General features: G+C 40.9%; 1 protein-coding gene across 1 annotated transcript in view; it reads left to right on the forward strand.

Annotated features, from left to right (window-relative positions):
* Window positions 1-22358, forward strand: part of LOC126424534 (putative ATP-dependent RNA helicase DHX57) — a 220993-nt gene that overhangs the window by 155637 nt on the left and 42998 nt on the right. Inside the window, exons 16-17 of the mRNA XM_050087272.1 lie at window positions 12242-12355; window positions 17409-17659. Of these exons, the coding sequence (XP_049943229.1) occupies window positions 12242-12355; window positions 17409-17659 (365 nt within the window). The remainder of the gene's footprint in view (window positions 1-12241; window positions 12356-17408; window positions 17660-22358) is intronic.

Below are 22358 nucleotides of genomic sequence, written 5' to 3' on the forward strand. Positions count from 1 at the left end.
ACCGTATTGCCTTTACCCACTATACCTCGGAGCGGTATGACCTCACCCCTGTGGACGGTATCCCAGCTCATGGTGGGGTCATGTTGCTCGTTCGGGACGATGTCTATTACCATCCCATCCCATTGACCACCCCACTCCAAGCAATAGCTGTCCGTATTACTCTTTCTGCTTTTAATTTTTCAGTTTGTACCATCTACACTCCACCATCATCTGCTGTTAGTCGAGCTGACATGATGCACCTGATCGTTCAGCTTCCCCCGCCGTTTTTATTGTTTGGCGACTTCAATGCCCATCATCCCCTTTGGGGCTCTCCTGCATCTTGTCAAAGAGGCTCACTCTTGGTGGATGTCTTCAACCATCTCAATCTTGTCTGCCTCAATACCGGCGCCCCGACTTTCCTCTCAGACTCTACTCATACCTACTCCCACTTGGACCTCTCAATCTGTACTACCACTCTTGCCCGTCGGTTCGAGTGGTATGTCCTTTCTGACACCTATTCGAGCGACCACTTCCCCTGTGTCGTTCGTCTCCTGCACCACACCCCATCCCCACGTCCTTCGCGCTGGAACATACCGAAAGCTGACTGGGGACTTTACTCCTCCCTGGCGACCTTTCTGGACCACGATTTTCTCAGTTGTGACAGTCAGGTCGAATACCTCACGGCTGTTATCATCAATGCTGCCGAACGTTCCATTCCTTGTACTACCTCTTCTTCACGTCGCGTTTCCGTCCCCTGGTGGAACGAGGATTGTAGGGACGCTATCCGTGCTCGACGACGTGCTTTACGCACCTTTCGCTGCCATCCTACGTTGGCGAATTGTATTGAGTACAAACGACTCCGAGCACAATGCCGTAGAGTCATCAAAGACAGCAAAAAAGCTTGTTGGGCCTCTTTCACCAGCTCCTTTAACAGTTTTACTCCCTCTTCCGTCGTTTGGGGTGGCCTGCGCCGGCTGTCGGGCATTAAGGCCCACTCCTCGGTACCTGGCCTGACCTCAGGTAATGAGGTCCTTGTTGATCCTGTGGCCGTCTCCAACGCCTTTGGCCGCTTTTTCGCGGAGGTTTAAAGCTCCGCCCATTACCACCCTGCCTTCCTTCCCAGGAAAGAGGCAGAAGAGGCTCGGCGACCTTCCTTCCACTCGCTGAATCTGGAAACTTATAATGCCCCCTTTACTATGCGGGAACTCGAACGTGCGCTTGCACTGTCCCGGTCCTCTGCTCCGGGGCCAGATGCCATTCACGTTCAGATGCTGGCGCACCTTTCTCCGGCGGGCAAAAGCTTCCTTCTTCGTACCTACAATCGCGTCTGGACTGAAGGTCAGGTCCCCATGCGTTGGCGTGATGCCGTCGTTGTTCCTATACCCAAACCCGGGAAGGATAGACACCTTCCTTCTAGTTACCGCCCCATTTCTCTTACAAGCTGTGTCTGTAAGGTGATGGAGCGCATGGTTAATGCTCGGTTAGTCTGGATTCTTGAATCTCGACGGCTACTTACTAATGTCCAATGCGGCTTTCGTCGCCGCCGCTCCGCTGTTGACCACCTTGTGACCTTGTCGACATTCATCATGAACAACTTTTTGCGAAGGCGCCAAACGGTAGCCGTGTTCTTCGACCTGGAGAAGGCTTATGATACCTGTTGGAGAGGAGGTATCCTCCGCACTATGCACAGGTGGGGCCTACGCGGTCGCCTGCCCCTTTTTATTGATTCCTTTTTAACGGATCGAAAGTTTAGGGCACGTGTGGGTTCCGTATTGTCCGACGTCTTCCTCCAGGAGAACGGAGTGCCTCAGGGCTCCGTCTTGAGCGTAGCCCTTTTTGCCATCGCGATCAATCCAATTATGGATTGTATTCCCCCTAATGTCTCAGGCTCTCTCTTTGTCGATGACTTCGCGATCTACTGCAGTGCCCAGAGAACATGCCTCCTGGAGCGCTGCTTCAGCGTTGTCTAGACAGCCTCTACTCATGGAGCGTGGCAAATGGCTTCCGGTTCTGTGAAGAGAAGACGGTTTGTATCAACTTTTGGCGATATAAAGCGTTCCTTCCGCCATCCTTACATCTCGGTCCCGTTGTTTTCCCATTCGTGGAAACAACTAAGTTTCGAGGGCTCACGTAGGACAGGAAACTGTGTTGGTCTCCACATGTCTCTTATTTGGCGGCCCGTTGTACACGTTCCCTTAATGTCCTCAGAGTTCTTAGCGGTTCATCTTGGGGAGCGGATCGCACTGTCCTGCTTCGCTTGTATCGGTCTATTGTACGATCAAAGCTGGATTATGGGAGCTTCGTCCACTTGTCCGCTCGGCCATCCCTCTTACGCCGGCTCAACTCTATCCACCATCGGGGGATACGTCTTGCGACCGGAGCCTTCTACACTAGTCCTGTCGAGAGTCTTTATGCTGAAGCTGCCGAATTACCATTGACCTACCGGTGCAACGTACTGCTGTGTCGGTATGCCTGCCGGCTGTTGTCTATGCCCGACCACCCCTCTTACCAGTCCTTCTTCGCCGATTCTGTCGACCGTCAGTACGGGTTGTATGTGTCTGCCCTGTTGCCCCCCGGAGTCCGCTTCCGTCGCCTGCTTCGACAATTGGATTTTGCCCTCCCTACCACCTTCAGAGAGGGTGAGAGCCCGACACCACCTTGGCTCCAGGCTCCGGTTCATATTTGTCTCGACCTCAGCTCACTCCCGAAGGAGGGTACTCCGGCTGCAGTGTATTGCTCACGGTTTGTCGAACTTCGTGCTCGACTTGCCGGTCACACCTTTATTTACACCGATGGCTCCAAAACTGACGATGGTGTCGGCTGTGCCTTTGTCGTCGGGGCCGCCACCCTTAAATACCGGCTCCTCAACCAATGTTCGAGCTTTACGGCCGAGCTTTTTGCTCTCCATCAGGCCGTTCAGTATGCCCGCCGCCGCCGCCATTCATCGTATGTACTGTGCTCTGACTCACTCAGTGCTCTTCAGAGCCTTGGAGCTCCCTATCCGGTCCATCCCTTGATTCAACGGATACAGCAGTCCCTCCATTCTTTCGCTGATAATGGTTCTCCTGTCAGCTTTCTGTGGGTTCCCGGACATGTAGGAGTGCCTGGGAACGAGGCTGCGGATGCTGCAGCCAAGGCTGCAGTCCTCCTGCCTCGGCCAGCCTCCCATTGTGTCCCGTCATCTGACGTTCGTGGGGATGTATGTAAGAGGCTTGTGTCATTGTGGTGGGATGCTTGGTCATCCCTCCAAGGAAACAAGCTCTGGGCAGTAAAACCGCTCCCAACTGCTTGGGCAACCTCCTCCCGACCATCTCGGCGAGAGGAGGTCCTTCTGACCAGTTTGCGGATTGGGCATTGCCGGTTTAGCCACCGCTACCTGCTCTCCGGTGACCCAGCCCCGCAGTGCCCTTGTGGTCAGGCATTAACAGTGCGCCATGTTTTATTGTCGTGTCCCCGTTTTAGTCAATTTCGTGTTGTCCTGTCCCTGCCATCTACTTTACCAGATGTTTTAGCTGATGACGCTCGAGCAGCTGCTCGTATTCTGCGTTTTATAACTTTGACTGGTTTGTCCAGAGACATCTAACCTTTTTACTTCTTTTATCTTCATCTTAGTCGGGTCCTTCGGGTGTCCCCCCATCCCCTTGAGTTTTACTAGATTCCATGTGCTCTAACAACAGTGACTGGGCGCTAATGACCTCAGTAGTTGAGCGCCCTTAAACCCCACAAAAAAAAAAAAAAAAAAAAAAAAAAAAAAAAAAAAAAAAAAAAAAAAAAAAAAAAAAAAAAATAAATATCCCCGCTTTGTTTCTTCCACCTCCCAATGCTGTTCCTGGCAGTATCATCATGCCGTGACCCAGTCTCTGCATGCCCCACCATACAGCACTCTTCTCTCTCCCCAGCCATACCCTGCCATCCCTCCTCCTTCCCTGCCACACTCTGGATTGCTATTCGTGTGACAGTAACATTCCAATCAGAGCTGCTGGTGGTAGTGGTCACAGTGTGTAGGAGATGTGCTTGCTAGTGTAAATGTGTGTGTTAGTATTGTATACTGAAGAAGACTTTGGCTGAAAGCTATAATGTGTAACAGTCTTTCCGTTGTGCCTGTCTGCAACTCAGTGGGTCATCTTTATGATGAGTGGCAATCTATCTCAGTCCAAAGAATCACGTAATAGTGCCACACTTTAATTATATCTTCAAGAATAGCACAAATGCAGCACCAGCCTAACCAGATGCACTTATTTTTTTTTAAATCATCAGTCTTTCAACTGGTTTGATGCTGTTGTCAGTCTGCTCTATCTGGAACAAATGTCCGCCCGCGGTAGCTGAGTGGTCAGCATGACAGAATGTCAATCCTAAGGACCTGTGTTCGATTCCTGGCTAGGTCAGAGATTTTCTCCACTCAGGGACTGGGTGTTGTGTTGTCCTAGTCATCATCATTTCATCCCCATCGACGCACAAGTCACCGAAGTGGCGTCAAATCGAAAGACTTGCACGCGGCAAATGGTTTACCCGACGGGAGGCCCTAGTCACACGACATTTACATTTACACTTGGAAAAAATCTCTTCATTCCTAAGTAACTACCAAACCCAGCACCTGTTTGATAGTTATCTTGGTCTGCCCTACTGCCCTTTTACTGCCATTCCCAGCACAGTGTTTGCTTTTCCAGGATACTATAACTGATGCCCCTTTTAGCATGTCCCTTCTTCTACTAAGTGTCTTCCGTTAACTTTAATCTCGTATTCAATGTAGCACATCTTCATTTCATAGTTTATGTATTCACTTCACTTCTCACGCTCTTTGAAAGCACCACATTTTAAATGATTACAGTTTCTGTTTCACCAGAGCTATCAGGCAGGTGGCAGCAACTTACATTTCACTGTCATTATCTTCTTCTCACTTAAACATATCCAGTTTGTTTGAACATATGGCATAAAACTGATGTATGTAATGAACTATTCTCCCACATTGTGATTGTGTAACCTTACAGACAGTATCTCGCACCCATGGAATGCCACTTCCTCCTGGCTTTCCATGCTAAGCATGATCTGATTTGTTTTGTTCTGATGTTGGTGAGCTAACCATGTACAGTTGAACTGTTTTTAATTTTCTCCATAAAAGTAGTTTTTATTATTTGATGTAATGTTTGAAACTGCATTCAGGGTTGAGGGGCTGCTTGGGGCCTGGTTCCCCTTAACACTACCTTCTATACCGGCTGCCTCTATCGCCCACTTGTAGTATGTTTGAGTTGCTTTTAGATGCAGTTTGCCCTTTTTCAGCCTCACCCAATTTTCTCTGTTAGGGATAGCAAGCACACTGTTGAACAGTGTGTAATGCTACACTCTTCATTACTTTGACCATAATGGATCAAGGGTTGGATGACTTTGGAAAGGACAGCTCCTGTTGTATGCAGAGCCCCGTGGCACACCCACTTGTTTCCTTAATTATTTCTTTCACCTTGTATTATCATTGACAGTCCAGCTGATATACATTATGTTTTTAGTCTCTCACTTTAACTGTTATGACTCTCCTGACTAGAAGGTATGTTTTACTGTGTCACTGTCTTTGCCGTTAACAGGGTTGGTGTGGGGTCAGATGTGGGTTGGGTTTCTCTCCTCATACATGAGCTCTGGGGGACACCTTGTCTGCTCTGACTTACTTAACAATTGATCCACATACTTTTACTTCCCAGTAAATTATTTCTCAGCACTGTCATCAAAAGCGTCCTCAGTGACTTGATTTTATCACCACTATGCAATTTAAATTTAAAATTGTAGCAGTACCAATTTCTATTTGCACAAGCAAATCGGACTTCATAGAGATAAACTAACAGGGTGTATACGACCCGGGACAACTGGGAGATTCGGGAAAAACCCGGGAATTTTTTCAACCGGGAGAACACCAGGAAAAACCCCGGAATATTTTGGAATTCCGGGAATATTTTGGAATTCCTTCCGGGAATATTTTGGAATTCCTTCCGGGAATTTTTTGGAATTCCGGGAATTTTTCATTGTTTTAGTTTTCAGTTAAATTTTTGTAATTTTGACTGGTAAGAACTGTTACTCTAACAAAGGATATTACTGTATCCCGCTGCTGCAGAATAATACTTCAACAATAAAACATAAACAAGAGAAAAAAAAGGAAAATAACTTAAATTGTAAAGGAAATGCGCCATATATGACGACGACACATAGTCCTCATGCAAGCATCTGCCAACAGCAAATGTGTCAAAGGCTTTGCGAAGACTGTGCAGTACTTCATAACAACAAATTCTCTCCGATGAGCGTGAAGTCACAACTGTTTACATTTGATTCGTGTTAGCAGTTACGAGCGGGCTCATGCGCATGCGCAGTTGAGTCGCATTTTAGTAGTAGATCCTCCCGCTTCTGGCTATAGGAATGTGGCTGTTGGCTGTGCAAGCAGTGGCAGCAAGCGGCTAGATGCTGCCGGCAAAAGGGGGTGCCAAATTCATATTCTCGAGGCGAAAAAACCTTGTTTCACAAAGACCCTAGCATCCAGCGCACGTTGATCTATTGATCATTTATATGATTTTGAAACGCATCCCTGTTGGTTTTTGAACATTTTTGAATACATTTTAAGTTCATTTCTGAATGAATCATAAGTTGATTTTTGAATGTGTGGATAGTGTACGTGATGTCTCTGTCAGGAGAATCCTCGTCGCATCTAGAAATAAACTTTCCGCAGACAAAAGGGATGGGGCTACATGAGCTGAGCGGAGTAAAGCCGAACGAATGAACGGCAATCGCTGTCATATTATGTACTTGATTGGGTTATTGTTATAATTACTAGTGAAATCCATAGATTCAGTCTACCAGAATGGAACTAAACGACTACAGGAATAACAAGTGAAAAAGATTGCGTATTATCTTCTCGTTGTATCCAAGAAAATGAAATTGTGACAGAAAATTTTTGGCCAGATCGTTACACTAGTAAGGACCAGTTGTACAGTCCCCGGCTAGCAGCCGCATAAGTTCTATTTTGGAAGTAACACAGAAAACATTTTGTTCGAATATGTAACAAAGCTTCACCGCAAAATAATCGCAGGGTAACTAAACCAGTGATTCTGGCAGGGTTAGTGAAGTTAATCGGCGAACAAATTTTCACAGTGGCAGGAATAGCTACAGAATTGGTGATGACAAGATGGTTTGTTAGAACGAGGAAGCAGAAGAAACGGGGACATCACACCAATTGTGGAAGAATAAGACGATTCCAAATTTATATAAAAATTTTGTAATACTACTTTTCGATCTCATGCTTGAGAAACTGGTGCGTATGAATGAAATGTGAAACTATTTCCTAACATAAAGCTTTTTGCTTGTAGTAGGCCTAATAGGCATTTAATATTGTTACTTTGTGAATTATATTCTGTCATGTTATAAAAATGACCATTAGTGCCAATACAGTATTGCTTATTTGGTGTGTTACAAAATTGCTGCTATATTAGAAAGGCCTATTTTGATAATCATCTTGTGGTGCAGTTCTTCTTGTTGTCTCTGTGCTTGCTAAGAAAATGGGATGAGAAGTTCCGCCTTATGCAAGACACCTCTTTTCTTTTGTTTCACCCATACACGTTTCAGCACTTGTGCTATCGTCAGTGGGTTCATTTTTATTTTTAACTTACATGATGTTATTGTTCACTTGTTTTGGTAGCTGTTCTGCTACACAATATACAACTTGTCATAGTTTTGAAGTTGTGGTATGTTTTCCTGTGTTGTTGGCGAAGTAAATAGGCTTACTTCTTTGCCTGTGTTCACGTGGCAATGCAGTTTTTCCAATTACTCAAAACATAGGTGGAGTTTTCGCTGCCATTACGTGTTATTGTGTAAGACACAAAAGAAAAAATGTGTCTTGCATAAGGCAGAACTTCTCATCCCATAGGCCTATTTTGTTTTATCTAGCATACAGTGACAAAATAGACGTAATCAGATCGAGAAACCACGCCAGTCTTGGGTATTATTAGTGTTAACAGCTTTTTCAGTATCAGATAACGATATTTCCATTTTTCGTGTAGCAAAATGTTTGACGAACTTTGGTGAGGTAATAGATTCATGCGCAGAAAGGAAAGCACGCCATGTAAAGCTGTAGCAAGATTAGAGAGAAAAAAATGATAGGAGGTAAGGATTGAAGAAGTGTGTACTTTGTTGCTTGTCTCTCGCCTATGTTGGTTTTATGTAGCCTGTATTAGCCTGTATTTAATTTTATGTCACACAAAACAGCAAGTTATCAGCTAACAGACAATAAAGAGTGCAAATTTTCTGAAGATTTCATGTACTCCCGATTACAAATAATCCCATCTGCTATTAATGGCGAGTTTTTAAAAATAAAACGGGCCGAGTGGGAGCAGGAGAGGCACCACAGGACATTTCAAATTCCACTGACCTGAATATAGTTTGATGGCATCGCTTACAACCTTCCAATTCCACAGAGCAAAATACAGTGACGTGCGATAGAAGAATGCTGTATGAAGAGGTGTGGTACTGCACTTTGGCACACTTAAGACCAAATAACAAGTCATAAATTTTCTCAAACACATATGTTTTATGTTTCAAACTTTTCAGAATGATGTGCCCTACAAGATGCACATATTTTTGAAATTTCGATTTTTTTTAAATATTGACCCAGTTCGCAAATATCGTAGATCCGGGGCTGATGCGCAGAGCAGCCTGAGTTACAGTGGGTAGTCTCCACGTGACCCATGTTTACGTTTAGTAATTTTGCTGTTTCCCCTTCTTTTACTCTCACGTCAAACGAAAATAAAACGGATATCTGTGGCTGGGAGATATCAAGTGAATTATAATACAGTCACATAATTATGAAAGGTTTAAATATTTAATTAGTTTCAGATTTTATTTTATTTCCACCTTTCGGACAGTCAAGCATTAATCGCCTTGCAGAACAATGAAGTTATTTTTGTCTGTTTGCTAAAGAAATTGGGCTTTTATTAACCTTTTCCTCAGAGGCAGTCAATGTATTTGAAACAAAATTTTTAATTCCACAGTACTGGCTAATTTCAACTGTTCGCTGTGTTTCAAGTGCACATTTTCATCTTCTAGCATGTATGGCATTACGCCATAATAAAGAACCAAACATGATGTAATACAGTACTGGTGCTCCAAGAAAATTTACACCCCGAAAACCACACTGGAAAGCTTAATATCAGGTCGAGGTCTACTTCATTGGGAATATGGACATACGAATGTGTACTTTAAGTTGCAGTTTAAATGTGCACATTTTAGTATGGTTCACGAAATTCTGATGCTCTTGGAGTACTCTGTGATGTCTTGCTGCTTTTACATCAGAATGTAAGATCTTTTAATGTTTTACATGTACGTACATACGGGCTTCCTACGTCATGGTAGCTGCACAAGCGCGTTGTCGCCTGTTACCTGGCGCTCTATGGCAACTGCTGAAACGAACCTATTTCTAACAGGTCGCGGAAAAATATTGGGAATGCTGGTTTGAAAAGCGTTACTTTCAAAGTAAATATCCTTTAACATAAGTTGGATTATGCGCGAGAATGTACCATGAATTTCTTAAATTACAGAGCGTTTGAGTCTCATTTAAAAATCAACTCTTTGATGACGAGCCATTTAGAAGCATGTTGAACCGTGAAGATCAGACATTTATGTCATTATTAAAAATTTTACTGGCACATTTGTGTGATATACCTTAAAGTGTAACACGCGCAAAAAAATCAACTTTATATGCAAATTAGCTTCTCTTGCAGCTTATTAACCTTAGAGACCAATATTATATGTGAAAGCTTTGCTTTTCTTGTAGCAACACGGTGTATATTAATTTAAACCATTAACTTGTGTGTTACCACTACTTAACAATGATGTTGCTATTGGCTGACTACATCATGTGTCCTATGCTCTAAATATTCGCTGTCATCAGCTGGCGGGATCACGTGACATGAGCTATGACTGGCTTACAAAACCCCATTGCAATCTCGATTTCAGTGATTCGGAAAGTAGCATGCGGTGTTTGGTGGAATTTTGATGTATACTTTCGTAATACGAAAATACGCAGTGTACATGTTGTTGCACATCAAAGATATTTCCAAAACGTGTCTTTTTCCCTGAGTTTCGTTTTATAAAGTGCAGGAAAATTCTACACCTGTGTCCAAGACCATAACCATTCAAAGGATTGATAAGTTTTTGCAGTTCCAAGGGAAAATATACCGTTACTTAAGACGGAAAAAGTGTGTTTTTACCCGGGAGAAAGTTTATTTTTAACTGGGAAATCCGGGAATATTTTTTCCTTGTCCGCGTATAAACCCTGACTAAGCAAGTTCCGTGTAATAAATATAAATTAAGTCAGATGGCCACAGTGGTGGCTGAACAGATGCTAACCAGGCTGGGTAAGTCTGTTTACAGAAACTTACCGCTTGATCCATGAGATGAGCTATTAAAAAATAATGTTGACAGTAAAATGAAGAACCACAATACAATTAATTTCATTGATCATTACTTATTATACAGTAAGATTTACATAGACAATATGTCCATACAGATACAGGCTGGACACCTAAGAACAACTAATAAGAGAAGAACAAAACAGTGACAAAAAATGACAAGAGATTCTCCTTTTTACTCGTGGAGATGAAAATTAAATCAATGTTACCACTATTAAAGTCCAAACACTTTATGAGTTATGTTGTCATCATAGAAGTATTGTTTTCTGTTCAATAAATGTCACTGTCTATTCAAGGCAAGTTATACAGGCTAAGGAAGAAGGAAAAAAAAATCATTGTGATGCTTTAATCCCCAGTCAGCTGACTAACCAACCAACGAAATTGACATGTGTAAAGATAATTTCTGGAGCACTGAAAGGGTGTGTTTTAGGGGCCATTATTCCTTATAGTATTTGTGAGTAATCTAGTGAGTAACATTGGAAGGTACATGAGGCTTTTTGTTAGACATTGCTGTTGCCTACAGGAAGGTTGCAACATCAGAAGCCTGAACAAAATGCAGGAAGACCTACATAGACTCAAAGATTGGGACAAGGATTGGTAGTTGACCCTGACTATAAATAAATATAACATAATGCTCGTAAATAGGGAAAATGATGTGTTACTGTTATATTGCACTATTGGTGAAAAATCATCGTGAATGATGAGTACTACAAGCTTCACTGTATAAATATTTCATCATTTCTTGGTCATGCATCAAGGATATTTTTAATTCAGATTCCAATATTTTGGCTGATAACCTTTCAGCCATTTTCAAGGAGAGGTGCTTGCAAGTTTTTAAGTCACTGTGTACACTATGTAGTAAACATACATGCTTTAGAGACAACACTGTTGGTAACAAGAGCATTAGTCATAGATTAAACTTGATGCACGTAAGAGTAAAACAAAGCAAGCACTGAATCGGTGAATCCACAGTGCTTACGAAGTGTGTTGTTGATAATTATGGGTGCCATGAAGACTTAGGATATTTCCTTTGAACAGTAAATAGACTGTCAAAGAATGTTGCATCGAACACCAGTGATATACCTGCCTTTTACAGTGTAATAAATCAGCTGTGGCTGAACAGTGTATTTCCACTGGCCATTCCGCGGCTTACAGGAAAGTTAAGACATTGGCCACAGCTTGGTCTCACCTGGGATTTGATGGTCAAGGAAACTGTGGAAATCCAGTTAGCAGACAACCTGCTCAACTGAGGCGACAGTTTCCAGCTCAACAAATTGTGGAAACCCCTCATTTCATGTCTGCGCTTTCAAAATAAATATTCTAAATCTTCATGCCACCCATAATTATCAACAACACACTTGGTAAATCCTGTGCTTGCTTTATATTACTCATAGACACATCTAGTTTAATCTGTGAGTGGTGCTCTTGTTGCCAATGGTGATATCTCTTAACACATGTACATTTACTCCACAGCATATAAAGTGATTTAAAAGCTTGCAAGTGACTCACCTTGGGAATTGTAGAGAGGTTGATTTCGAAACATCTCAAACGCACACCCAAAAAATGATGGAATATTCGATCTGTCAGGTAAACTTCAGGAAACACAATGCTTTATAAACATTTGTACTGTCAGAAAGATTAATCACCCCAACATTTACTTTTAGTCCAATAATTGTCAGACCTCAAATTATGTCGGAAAGCTATACTGCAATGTGCTATTTCTTGACCTAATCAACTGCAGTTGTATTATCTTTCTTACTAAATAATAGCTCTTGTTTTTCACTTAATTGTTTTTACTAGCTAACACTTTTCTTTTTCTCTTTCAGGAAACCAAAGAATGGAATGCGAAAGATAGTCTTGTCTACAAATATAGCAGAAACGTCTGTCACCATTGATGACTGTGTATTTGTAATAGACACTGGAAAAATGAAGGAAAACAGGTACACTTTCATGTCGTCTTATTATTACAGCTACTACCTGCATTTTTAAGGAGAATACTTTTAATGTGTTTTCATGGTGATTGACTCATCCAGTGGTTCTGCAGGTCAGCTGCTAGCCACATTTTTTTAGCACTTTTTTATATTCTTAACTCTGTTTGTTTATATATTTGTTCAGCAGATTTTAGAAAATATCATGTTTTCAATTTTATGTTGTGGATGAGTGTGATTCAGCAGATGAGCAGATGAATGTGAGTAAAGGTGGGAATCCATGAACAGGTTTTTTAGCTGGTCACGATTGTTATATGTCTTTAGATATCTGTCACTGACAACTTTAGCAAGGTTACAGACAACTGCAGTATTGAACTACACACATTCACAAATGATAACTGCTGTATACTCATTGTATCAAAAGTAAAAGTCATTTGGGAATATTGTAGGGATGTAAAGGAAAAAGCTGACCAGTAATTTCCCTATGATGTGAAATTTCACTGCTGCTGATACACATATTTGAAAGTAAAAAAGCTAACTGTTGGTACTGTATTCTCTTTCATTGGAGAGGAAGGCGAGTTAGCTTGGGAAGAATAGGATGCACCTGTTGTGAGGATGATGAGAGACAAAGATGAAGGGGAGGTGTTGGAGGCAGTGGGAGGTCAAAGACAGAACATTGGAAGCTCTGTGCCAGCTTCAGTCGTAAGATGATGGGGCAGAGTAGGAAGTAAGGGATGGGTTAAGACAAAGGAAATTGAGTATTGAAAATGAATAGTGCAAGTAAGAATTAGGAGGGGATTGGAAAAGAAAAGTGAAATGAATAGCGAAATTAAGAACTAGGAGAAAAAAAAAAGAGGGGGTGGTGAAGATGTAGATAAAAAAAGTAATAGAGCAAATAAATTCTTCAATGAAAAATGGAAAGGGGGGGGGGGGGGGGTCCTTAACAGGGGTTAAGTCCAGAAAGGTAGTGAGATGAGGAGCTATGGTGTAGAGTGTGTTCCCATTCTTGAAGTTCAGGCAAATTAGTACTAGATGGGGGTTCCAAATAGTGTGTACTGTACCATACAGCATGCTGGAGATAATACTTAGCAACGGATTCTTTATAATTTAACTCATACTTTCAAAATAAAGTTCAGTCTCAACATACAAGGTGTAAAAAAAAAAAGCATTCTATATTTGGATTGGTGGTAGCATGAACCAGAATAAGAAAAAAACATCCATTACACATGCATACCATAAGAGCTATGAGCACTTACTCAGTAAAAAGAGATGTGTTTCACAGTGGAAAAGATGAAAAAGTGCTTACATTCTGGAACATTCTCAAACTTTTAGAAGATTGTATGTAACATTCTGGAAAATTATCCAACATTCTAGAAGGAACATTACGGCAAGACAGACTCACACTTGCCTGTACAGTGAATTCCTGGATGCCAGATAGGTACATAAAACATTAACACAACTCTTAGGTATTTCGCTTTCATTATTCTAGAATTAAACTGAAACAAGCTAATCTTCTGACACTGCATCAAAAGAATAATATGGGTCTGAGATACTGAGTAGTGACATTTAGTTTTCATATGCCTATTAGCTACCCGTTACATTATTTTGAAATAGTATGTATATAATGCTTAATGTCAACAAAAGTTAAATAGAGTAATGGAAAGTACTAGGTGTAATATAAATAATTTAAGGTGAAAAGGTAACAACTAATGGAAAGTACTAGGTGTAATATAAATAATTTAGGGTGAAAAGTTAACAACTCGCTGATTAGTTGAGGTGTTAAGTTATTGGTAGGCACAGAAACAGCTATAGAAAGGAATCCTTCTTTACTCCTTAAACAATAAAAAACATTGAGTAGATGTAGAAGCAGTGAAGTAGAGGTTCCTTTGTCAGTAGGATTAAAGTTAAATTCTTAGAGCTGAAACCTCAACCACGGAGAGTGTGAAAGATGGAAAGAAGAGAGTGCATACACAGGGAAAAAATACAGTGTTCATAATCAGCAAATACGCATCTACATCTGTACTCCTGTACCAGTTATTGGGGTTATTTCATGTTCCATTCATATATGGAGCGCAGGAAGAATGAGTGCACGAAATAATTAATCTAATCATGTCCTCACCATCTCTGCAGGAGCCATCTTTAGGGGATTGTAGTATATCCTTAGAATCATGATATAAAGGCAATTCTTGAAACTAAAGTAGGCTTTCTTGGTATAGTTTACATCTATCTTCAGGAGTCTGCCTGTGCTTATTCACATTGCCCTTCTCTGGGTGTTTACATTCAGTATCCCCTCTTAGTCCTTTCGGTATAGGTCACACACATCTGAGCAGCATTCTAGAATGTATTGCACTAGTGATTTGCAGGCAACTTTCTTTGTAGGCTGATTGCATTTCCCCAGTATTCTACCAAGGAACAAGTGTCTACCACCTGTTTTACCTATAATTGAGCCTATGTGGTCATTCCATGCAATATCCCTACAGTATTGTGCAGTTGGTTACACCCAGGTATTTGTACGAGTTTACTGATTTCAATTACAACTTGTTGATATTGTAGCCATAGGATACCATTTTTTTTCTTTTTTACATTTCTGAACATTTTAAGCAAGTTGCCAATCTTTGCACCACTTTGATCTGACTGATTATTCATGCAGCTTCTTTCTGACAGTACTTCATTATAGACAACTGAATCATCTGCAAAAAGACTGAGGTTACTATTAAATTGTCGGCAAGATCATTAAAATACAACGTGAACAGCAAGGGGGCACACACAAGGTTACTTCTAAATGTTTTTATGACTATCCATCCCCAATAACTTGTTGCGTCCTCCCTACCAAAAAATCCTCAATCAAATCACAAATTACACTCGATGCCTCATATGATTATACTTTTGATAATAAGTGTGGATTTGGTACTGAGTCTAGTGCTCTACTGAAATCAAGAAATACCGTGTCTATCTGGCTGCCTTGATCCAAAGCTTCCAGTATGTCATATGAGAAAAGTGCACGTTGGGTTTCACATGATGGATGTGAAAAGCATTGTGCAGAGCACCATATAATGTGTGAGTGTATCATACTGAGCAATACTAATAAGTAAAGGCAGTAGATAGACTAGTACAGGTAAATGAGAACTGATGTTTACATTTGAAATATTGTTGTCTTTTTATGTAATCTTTTATTTCTCACAGCCTGTGACCGTATGGGAATTTTCACCCTACCCTTCAATAGTTCCATTTGATTATCTTCAGGTCATTCTTTTTTTCTGTTCTCATTTCAATTCTAGTTTTCCTTTTTTATTCATCAGCTTGGAGTATTGTGTGAGGCATACAAGTTAATTGTATGGACTAAATGTTAGTGTTCTTACTTTTTTTAACTGTCTGCTAAACCACAAATCATTTTATGGTACATTACACATGTCAGCTCTGTGCAGCAACAGAAGATGATTAAAACTTAGCAAACATGCATGCATATAATTACTAACATATTTATGTAATTCTGGAAGTGGTGTTGCTCTTTTTATTCATGTCCCATCTCGAGCTACTGTATAGATTGCTCACTCTACATACACATCTTTAGGCTCACAGCAGGACCATGATGACGCCCCTGCCTCCCTGTTACATCCTTCATGCATTCCCATTTTGTGTCTGAAAAACTGAGTTGGCATCCTTTCACAATGAAGGAGACATTGAGTTCAGAGAGATGAAAGGAAATTAGCATTTTTCATCACCGACCTTAGGCGTACGGTTTTCCAGTACCACACATGGTGCTCTGAAGATATGAGTGACTGAGGTGGTTTATTTTCTTAATTGTTAACCAACTGCAAAACTTTTTTACCAATACCAACACTCTTTACCAATTGCATCTCTCTTTCACCAATCCCAACCTATTTCAACATGCCCTTTTCCATGTTATTTTAGTAATTCTGTGCTGTGCAGCAGGTACTTTTCCCAAGCCTTCAAGTCTCAAACTCCCATGTACTAAACAGCTTAAAATGTCTGAAAATTGTACAGATGAGTTAGTGTGTTAAATATTCGGTGTTAAGCAAGAAAAATCTTTGGTTGCAGACACAAAACAGTAATTTTGTTGATTTTACTAGTTTCTAAAAGAGAAAAAGTTTAGGAAACTGAAATTATAGTTTGTTGGAAGTTTATAAGTGTTCTCTTTATCAAACTCTGGATGAGTGTAGCCTGGGTAATTTGCACTCCGTTTGAAAAATAGCTAGGTCTCCACGCATCTCAGTATTTGTGACGTGATATCTCCTGAACTGTGTGTCGTACAATGGTATAATGTGCAGGTCCATTCAGAGAGTGGGTGCAAAATATGTTGCGAATACAGTTAGTAGTAAGGGAGTAATAAATTAAAAAATCATGCATGAAGCTGAATATTTACTGCAAGAACAGTGAAAATGTAGTATGCGATAAACCTTGTTTGTTTCATTATGTTGTAGGATATGTCAGTGAGAAATAATTTTGAAAAAGGTCTGAAGTTGTGTCTGTTAGATGTCACTAAGTGCTCTCATTCTCAAATACTGGATGAATCTAGTCTACTGTTAGCGAGTAGATTGTGATAGAATTTTAAATTTTTGAATTCTGTCAGTAATTATATGAGATATTGAAAATCAAAATTTTGTTGCCCATGGAAGCCATTATGTAGAGGTTCATGTAACCATTTAGCCATTTAGTAACATAGCAGGTAACATTGATAAAGATTTTCAGAAATCATTGTTACCAGTTGCATAGGTTGCAGTTACTTATGGAACTTTTATTCATCACAGTTGTAGTGTTCCATATCTGTAACATATAAAAGTTTTCTTTTGTCTGTATTACTTATGCTAAATGTTTTAAATGCTTGTTCAAACTTCTTGGTTTTAGTTAACTCTCTCATATATTGTTGGGCAGTTTATTTGCTAGGTTGATTACCTTGCAGAGAATACTGTCCCAAACTTTTTTGTGAATTTGTCAGTGTAAGTGTAAGTCTCGCACTCGTCCCACCGACAGAGCGATATCTTGCCTTCTGTCGGTACACTGTCCTAAATAAAACTTCAATTTGAGTCTTGCTTTTTGCCCACAGATTTGATTCCAACAAGAATATGGGGAGTCTGGACACAGTGTGGGTGTCGAGGGCTAATGCGAGGCAGCGCAAGGGTCGCGCGGGTCGAGTGATGCCCGGGGTGTGCTGCTACCTGTACACGCACCACCGCTTTCAGTACCACTTCGACTCGCAGCCGGTACCCGAGCTCCACCGCGTTCCCCTCGAGCAGTTGCTGCTGCGGATACTCACGATGCCCGTGTTTGCGGGCACCGACGTGCACAAAGTCTTAGGTTAGTACGTGTCTCACAGAATCTCGTCTCTTCATAGTTAGGACACGTAACTGTTCTCCAAAATTGCACCGTCGGGTGATGCAGAAGCGACTGTGTCCAGTTACAGAGACTTGGAACGCGGTCAGAGAGGAATATTGAACTTCACCGGGTAGTAATAATGAAGCAGAGAAACATGGAGCACTGTGTTCCTGCACATAACATTTGTAGAACCCGACAGATTGGTTGTTGTAAAATTAAGAGAAGACAGAATCGCTGGGCAGTATGTACCCCCCCCCCCCCTCCCCCCCCAGGAGATGACATTACAGTACTATTGCTAATGGATATTTTTAAAAGTGAAAAATCTGTGATGGATTTGATAGATTGCAACTCACCACATAGACGAGACATTAAGTGTCAGACACACACATTTTGAAGCAAATAAGCTATTGGACACAGTCCTTACTCGGGTGTAGAGAAATACCGTATTTACTCGAATCTAAGCCGCACTTGAATTTAAGCCGCACCTGAAAAATTAGATTTGAAATCAAGGAAAAATAAATTTCCCAAATCTAAGCCACACTTGAAATTTGAGACTCAAAATTCAAGGGGAGAGAAAAGTTTTAGACCGCACCTCCAAATTGAAGCAAAGTTGATCCATTTAGATCGAATGGATGAAGATACAACTACAGTAGTTTGGCTCGAGTCGTAAGCTTAACAGTTAAGCTTTACCAGGTAGCCATTGCTATGCGTCAGGCGCTCCATCCGTATTTATACGGGTACCCTTCCTTTTTCATGTGCTTCGTCTGGTTTGAATCGATTCCTTGTTTTGCTTTGATCTGGTAAGTACTGTTATCTTTTTTTATAGATGTTTACCTCACTCTAAGCTAAAAATGCATTATTGTACTGTGTCATGCATTGTGTGTCGCATTCTGATAATGTGTGTTTACGACCTGTTGCCGCTCGCGACACGGCTTGCTTTTGTGCGCACTACCACCGCTTACAATAAAAAAGAAGAGAGGAATTGTCTCATTAGCGAAACAATGGCAAGAGACTGCTATTTGTTGTTAGTTACACTGCTGCTTTCTTTGATAATGATCAACAACAACCAAATAATAGACTGCGTATGATAGAAAATGTTCTGAACGAGAGTTCGAAAATTTTTCTCTGTTTGAAAATCTTTGCAGACACCTCTTTAGTACATTACATTCTGCACAGAAATTAGAGTCATCTTAGATTTTAAAATCTAGTCACTTGCCGTGCTTCATTTCTGACTGTATCACTATTCAGCATAAAAATAATATGAATATAAACATGACATGATATGTATATTCTTCCATGTTTGATGTTGTCTCACTCTAGTTTCGTAGTTTATTACGCAGACAGGATTTAAATAAGATAGCAGCAAACACGAAAGAATACGTGGAATAATGTTTACATTCGTATTATTCTTATGGTGAAGAGAATACTGCATGTGATTCATGATTCATAAAAGTTCCTATTAGTAATCATTTCTTGTCACAGGTAGGAAAAAAATAATTCAGAACTTAGAGTTGGACATATTGACACACACCCCAAACAGTCTTGCCAGTCGGATTTTTGTAGTAGATATTTAGTGATGACTTGAAATGCACGGTGTGTTGTTGTCTTCAGTCCGTAGACTGGTTTGATGCAGCTCTCTACGCTTTTCTATCCTTTTGAATGCAGAGTAGTAACACTCGTAAAATAAGAATGAAAATAACTTAGAAATTAAATGCTGAAATTTAAAACAAAATTTTATTAGGTTTGTAATACATCTTATACGAAATGTTTAAAATATCAGTCATGATTCTGAATCACTATCACTCGATTCTTTGTTGCTCATTTCTTCATACAGTGGATCGTCGTCCGTGCCATCTAGTGCATTGGATATTGAACATTTTTTAATTGCTTGTTCCACAGTCTGCTTTTGACACACTTCCATGCATCATAAATCCACTGGCACACTTGCGACAAACTTGCGCATTTTTCACGTCTTGTTGGTGTCAGCTGTCTGTCGCTTTTCGAAAGCCAGTCTGTGTACATGCGTTCAAGCTTGTCCTTAAATGGTTTATTCTAACAGATGTCAAGTGGTTGCAGAACTGACGTCATTCCGCCTGGAATTACTGCCAGATCCGTTTTGCTATCCTCTAATTTTCTTTGTACTGCAGGTGTTGTATGGCCTGCGTATGCATCTACTACCAACAGACTGCATAAACCAAGCATTGCACCAGGACAACAATTCCACACACACCTAATCCATTCCAACACCATTCCTCCGAAAACCACCCAGTTTCGTTTTCTCGTACAATTACAGTTTTTGGAAATACTTCCATTTTCGGTAAAGACTTTCTCCTGAAAACTATGTATGGGGCTAATTTATGTCAATCTGGTGTGCAAACTATCATGACGGAGATCCGCTGTTTTTCACCTCCTTGATGTAAGAACACTTATGTATTTCTTTCCTTTGGCGTCAACCATATAATTTGACGGCATGTCAAAATATACGTGAGTTTGGTCAGTATTTCCTATCTGACCAAGAAGGTATTACTAATTATGAAGCACTGAAATTCCACAAGTTTTTCTTCATAATTTTTCAGCATTATGTGCAACTGAAATTTGCCTCCGAAGTGAAAAACCCCAGTGCTTCATAAACAGATCAATCCAGCTGCGACTAGCCTTAAAATTTTCGATTTTTTGCCCTCTAGCAATTTCATGTGTATTAATTTTTAAAATTTTGGCATTCACAGGCAGGAATTTCTAACGCTGTTACTTAGCAAATTCATTTAAAATCACTTCTAGTGCATGATATCGGCCACACTTTGGCCCACTAAATGCTTTCCTGCTACTTGAACATTCAAATAATTTGTTTCTCTGCAGTTGCCATCACCTGACGTTGCTCTCATCAATCCCGTATCGCAGACCTGCAGCACGATTAGAACTTTGTTCTGAAAAAGAAATAAATCCCCTCTTGAATTTGGCACTATAATGAAAGCACTTCATTATGATTCACTAACACCAACAAGCACTTCACAAAATTCCACGAATCAATAGGTGTCACTACGTGAAATATTAATGAGCCTCAGTGTATCTACTCATGCAACAATCATAAGGCCTTGTGCATTGTTGGTATTTTTGTGTAAAGAAATTTATTTTTGTTGCTACGAATGTTGGAAAGGCTGCTACATTCGAAGATGAACAATACAGAATTTCTATTTACTTCGTTGGATAATGTACGAAAATGCAGTGGTCGTAACTCGGGGCAAAGAAAAAAGCTCGTCTTCTATAAATATAAAAAGGTGCGGCTTAGATTCGAGTAAATATGGTACACGCAATACCCATCCCAGCCAAGTTCACTACAAACTTCAGTCAGGCGTCAGCACAGTGTGTGTGTGTGTGTGTGTGTGTGTGTGTGTGTGTGTGTTTCTAAATCTGAAGCATCAGTATGGAAAGGATAGATAGGTACTCACCACATTGGGCAAGTGTTGTGCCAGACAGACACAGTAATAAAAAGACTGATACACATTATTACCTATTGAACTAATTCCTTCATCAGATATAGACAAAACAAAACACACACACACACACACACACACACACACACACACACACTTGGCCACTGTTTTTTATGGATACAGAGGCCATGCATTTTTTGTGCCTGTATTTGATGAAAGTCTTAGTCTGGTAGGCAATAATATTTAGCAGTCTTTTTTTCGGTATACCTGTCTGTCACTCGTCTTCTTCTCTATACGGTTAGTAGCAATTTACATTTTCATATTGTTGTTATTCCATTCAGGGTTTCTCCATGTTTGAAGGGCCGTATCCAATAGCTGGGTCTACCTTTGAATGTGTTTCGTAAGTGATTTAAAAGTAAAGGAAACCACTCACTGAATAGCAGAAGCGTCAAGTTGCTGACAGACACACAAAAACAATGAAAATTTCTCCAGTTTTCAGAAAAAATCTTTCAACAAGCCAGTGTGTGCGCATGCACGTACTTACACACACACACACACACACACACACACACACACACACACACACACACACCTGTGCACTTTAATTTTTAGACACAGATTCTTGGGAGAAAGAAGTGGGAAGCAAGAGGACTGGTAGCTAGCTGCTCGAAGGGAGGTAGCAGATGTGCAGGATAGAGATGTGGTAGGGAGAGGTGGTAGATGCGTGGACAAGGCATTTGACACACAGGCAACAGAGCTGGAGAGATGTGGCTCACAACAAAGATGACACGGAGGCTTGGACTGGGAGGGAGTGACGGGATTCACGAAGGTGGAAACGATTGGTTTCAGGATGTGGGGGCAGTGAGTTAGCAGAGCTGGAGGTGAAGAGGATTATGGGAGCAAAGAACATGTTGTGTCATCGGTTGGTCAACTTTGTTCTCAGCCTCAGCTGGGCGGTGGCATTTATTCTGGTGGATAATTGGTTGGTTGTCGTAATTGACAAAAACCTGTATGGTGATTGCAGCAGTGTTGGTATATGGCATATCAGTTTTCACAGTTGGCCCTGCCTGTGATCTACCTCTACATCACTATCTTGCAGTTCACACTTAAGTGCGTGGAAGATGCCTGATAAGACAGGATAAGCCTGTGAAAGGACTGGAGCAAAAGATCCATATCCTTCGCTGAAATTTTATGCAACATCAAGCCTGGAAATGAAGAACATCATACCCAAGATCCTTCCCAATCTTCTA

This window comes from Schistocerca serialis, chromosome 10 (genome assembly GCF_023864345.2).
Source record: "Schistocerca serialis cubense isolate TAMUIC-IGC-003099 chromosome 10, iqSchSeri2.2, whole genome shotgun sequence".
Lineage (NCBI taxonomy): Eukaryota > Metazoa > Arthropoda > Insecta > Orthoptera > Acrididae > Schistocerca > Schistocerca serialis.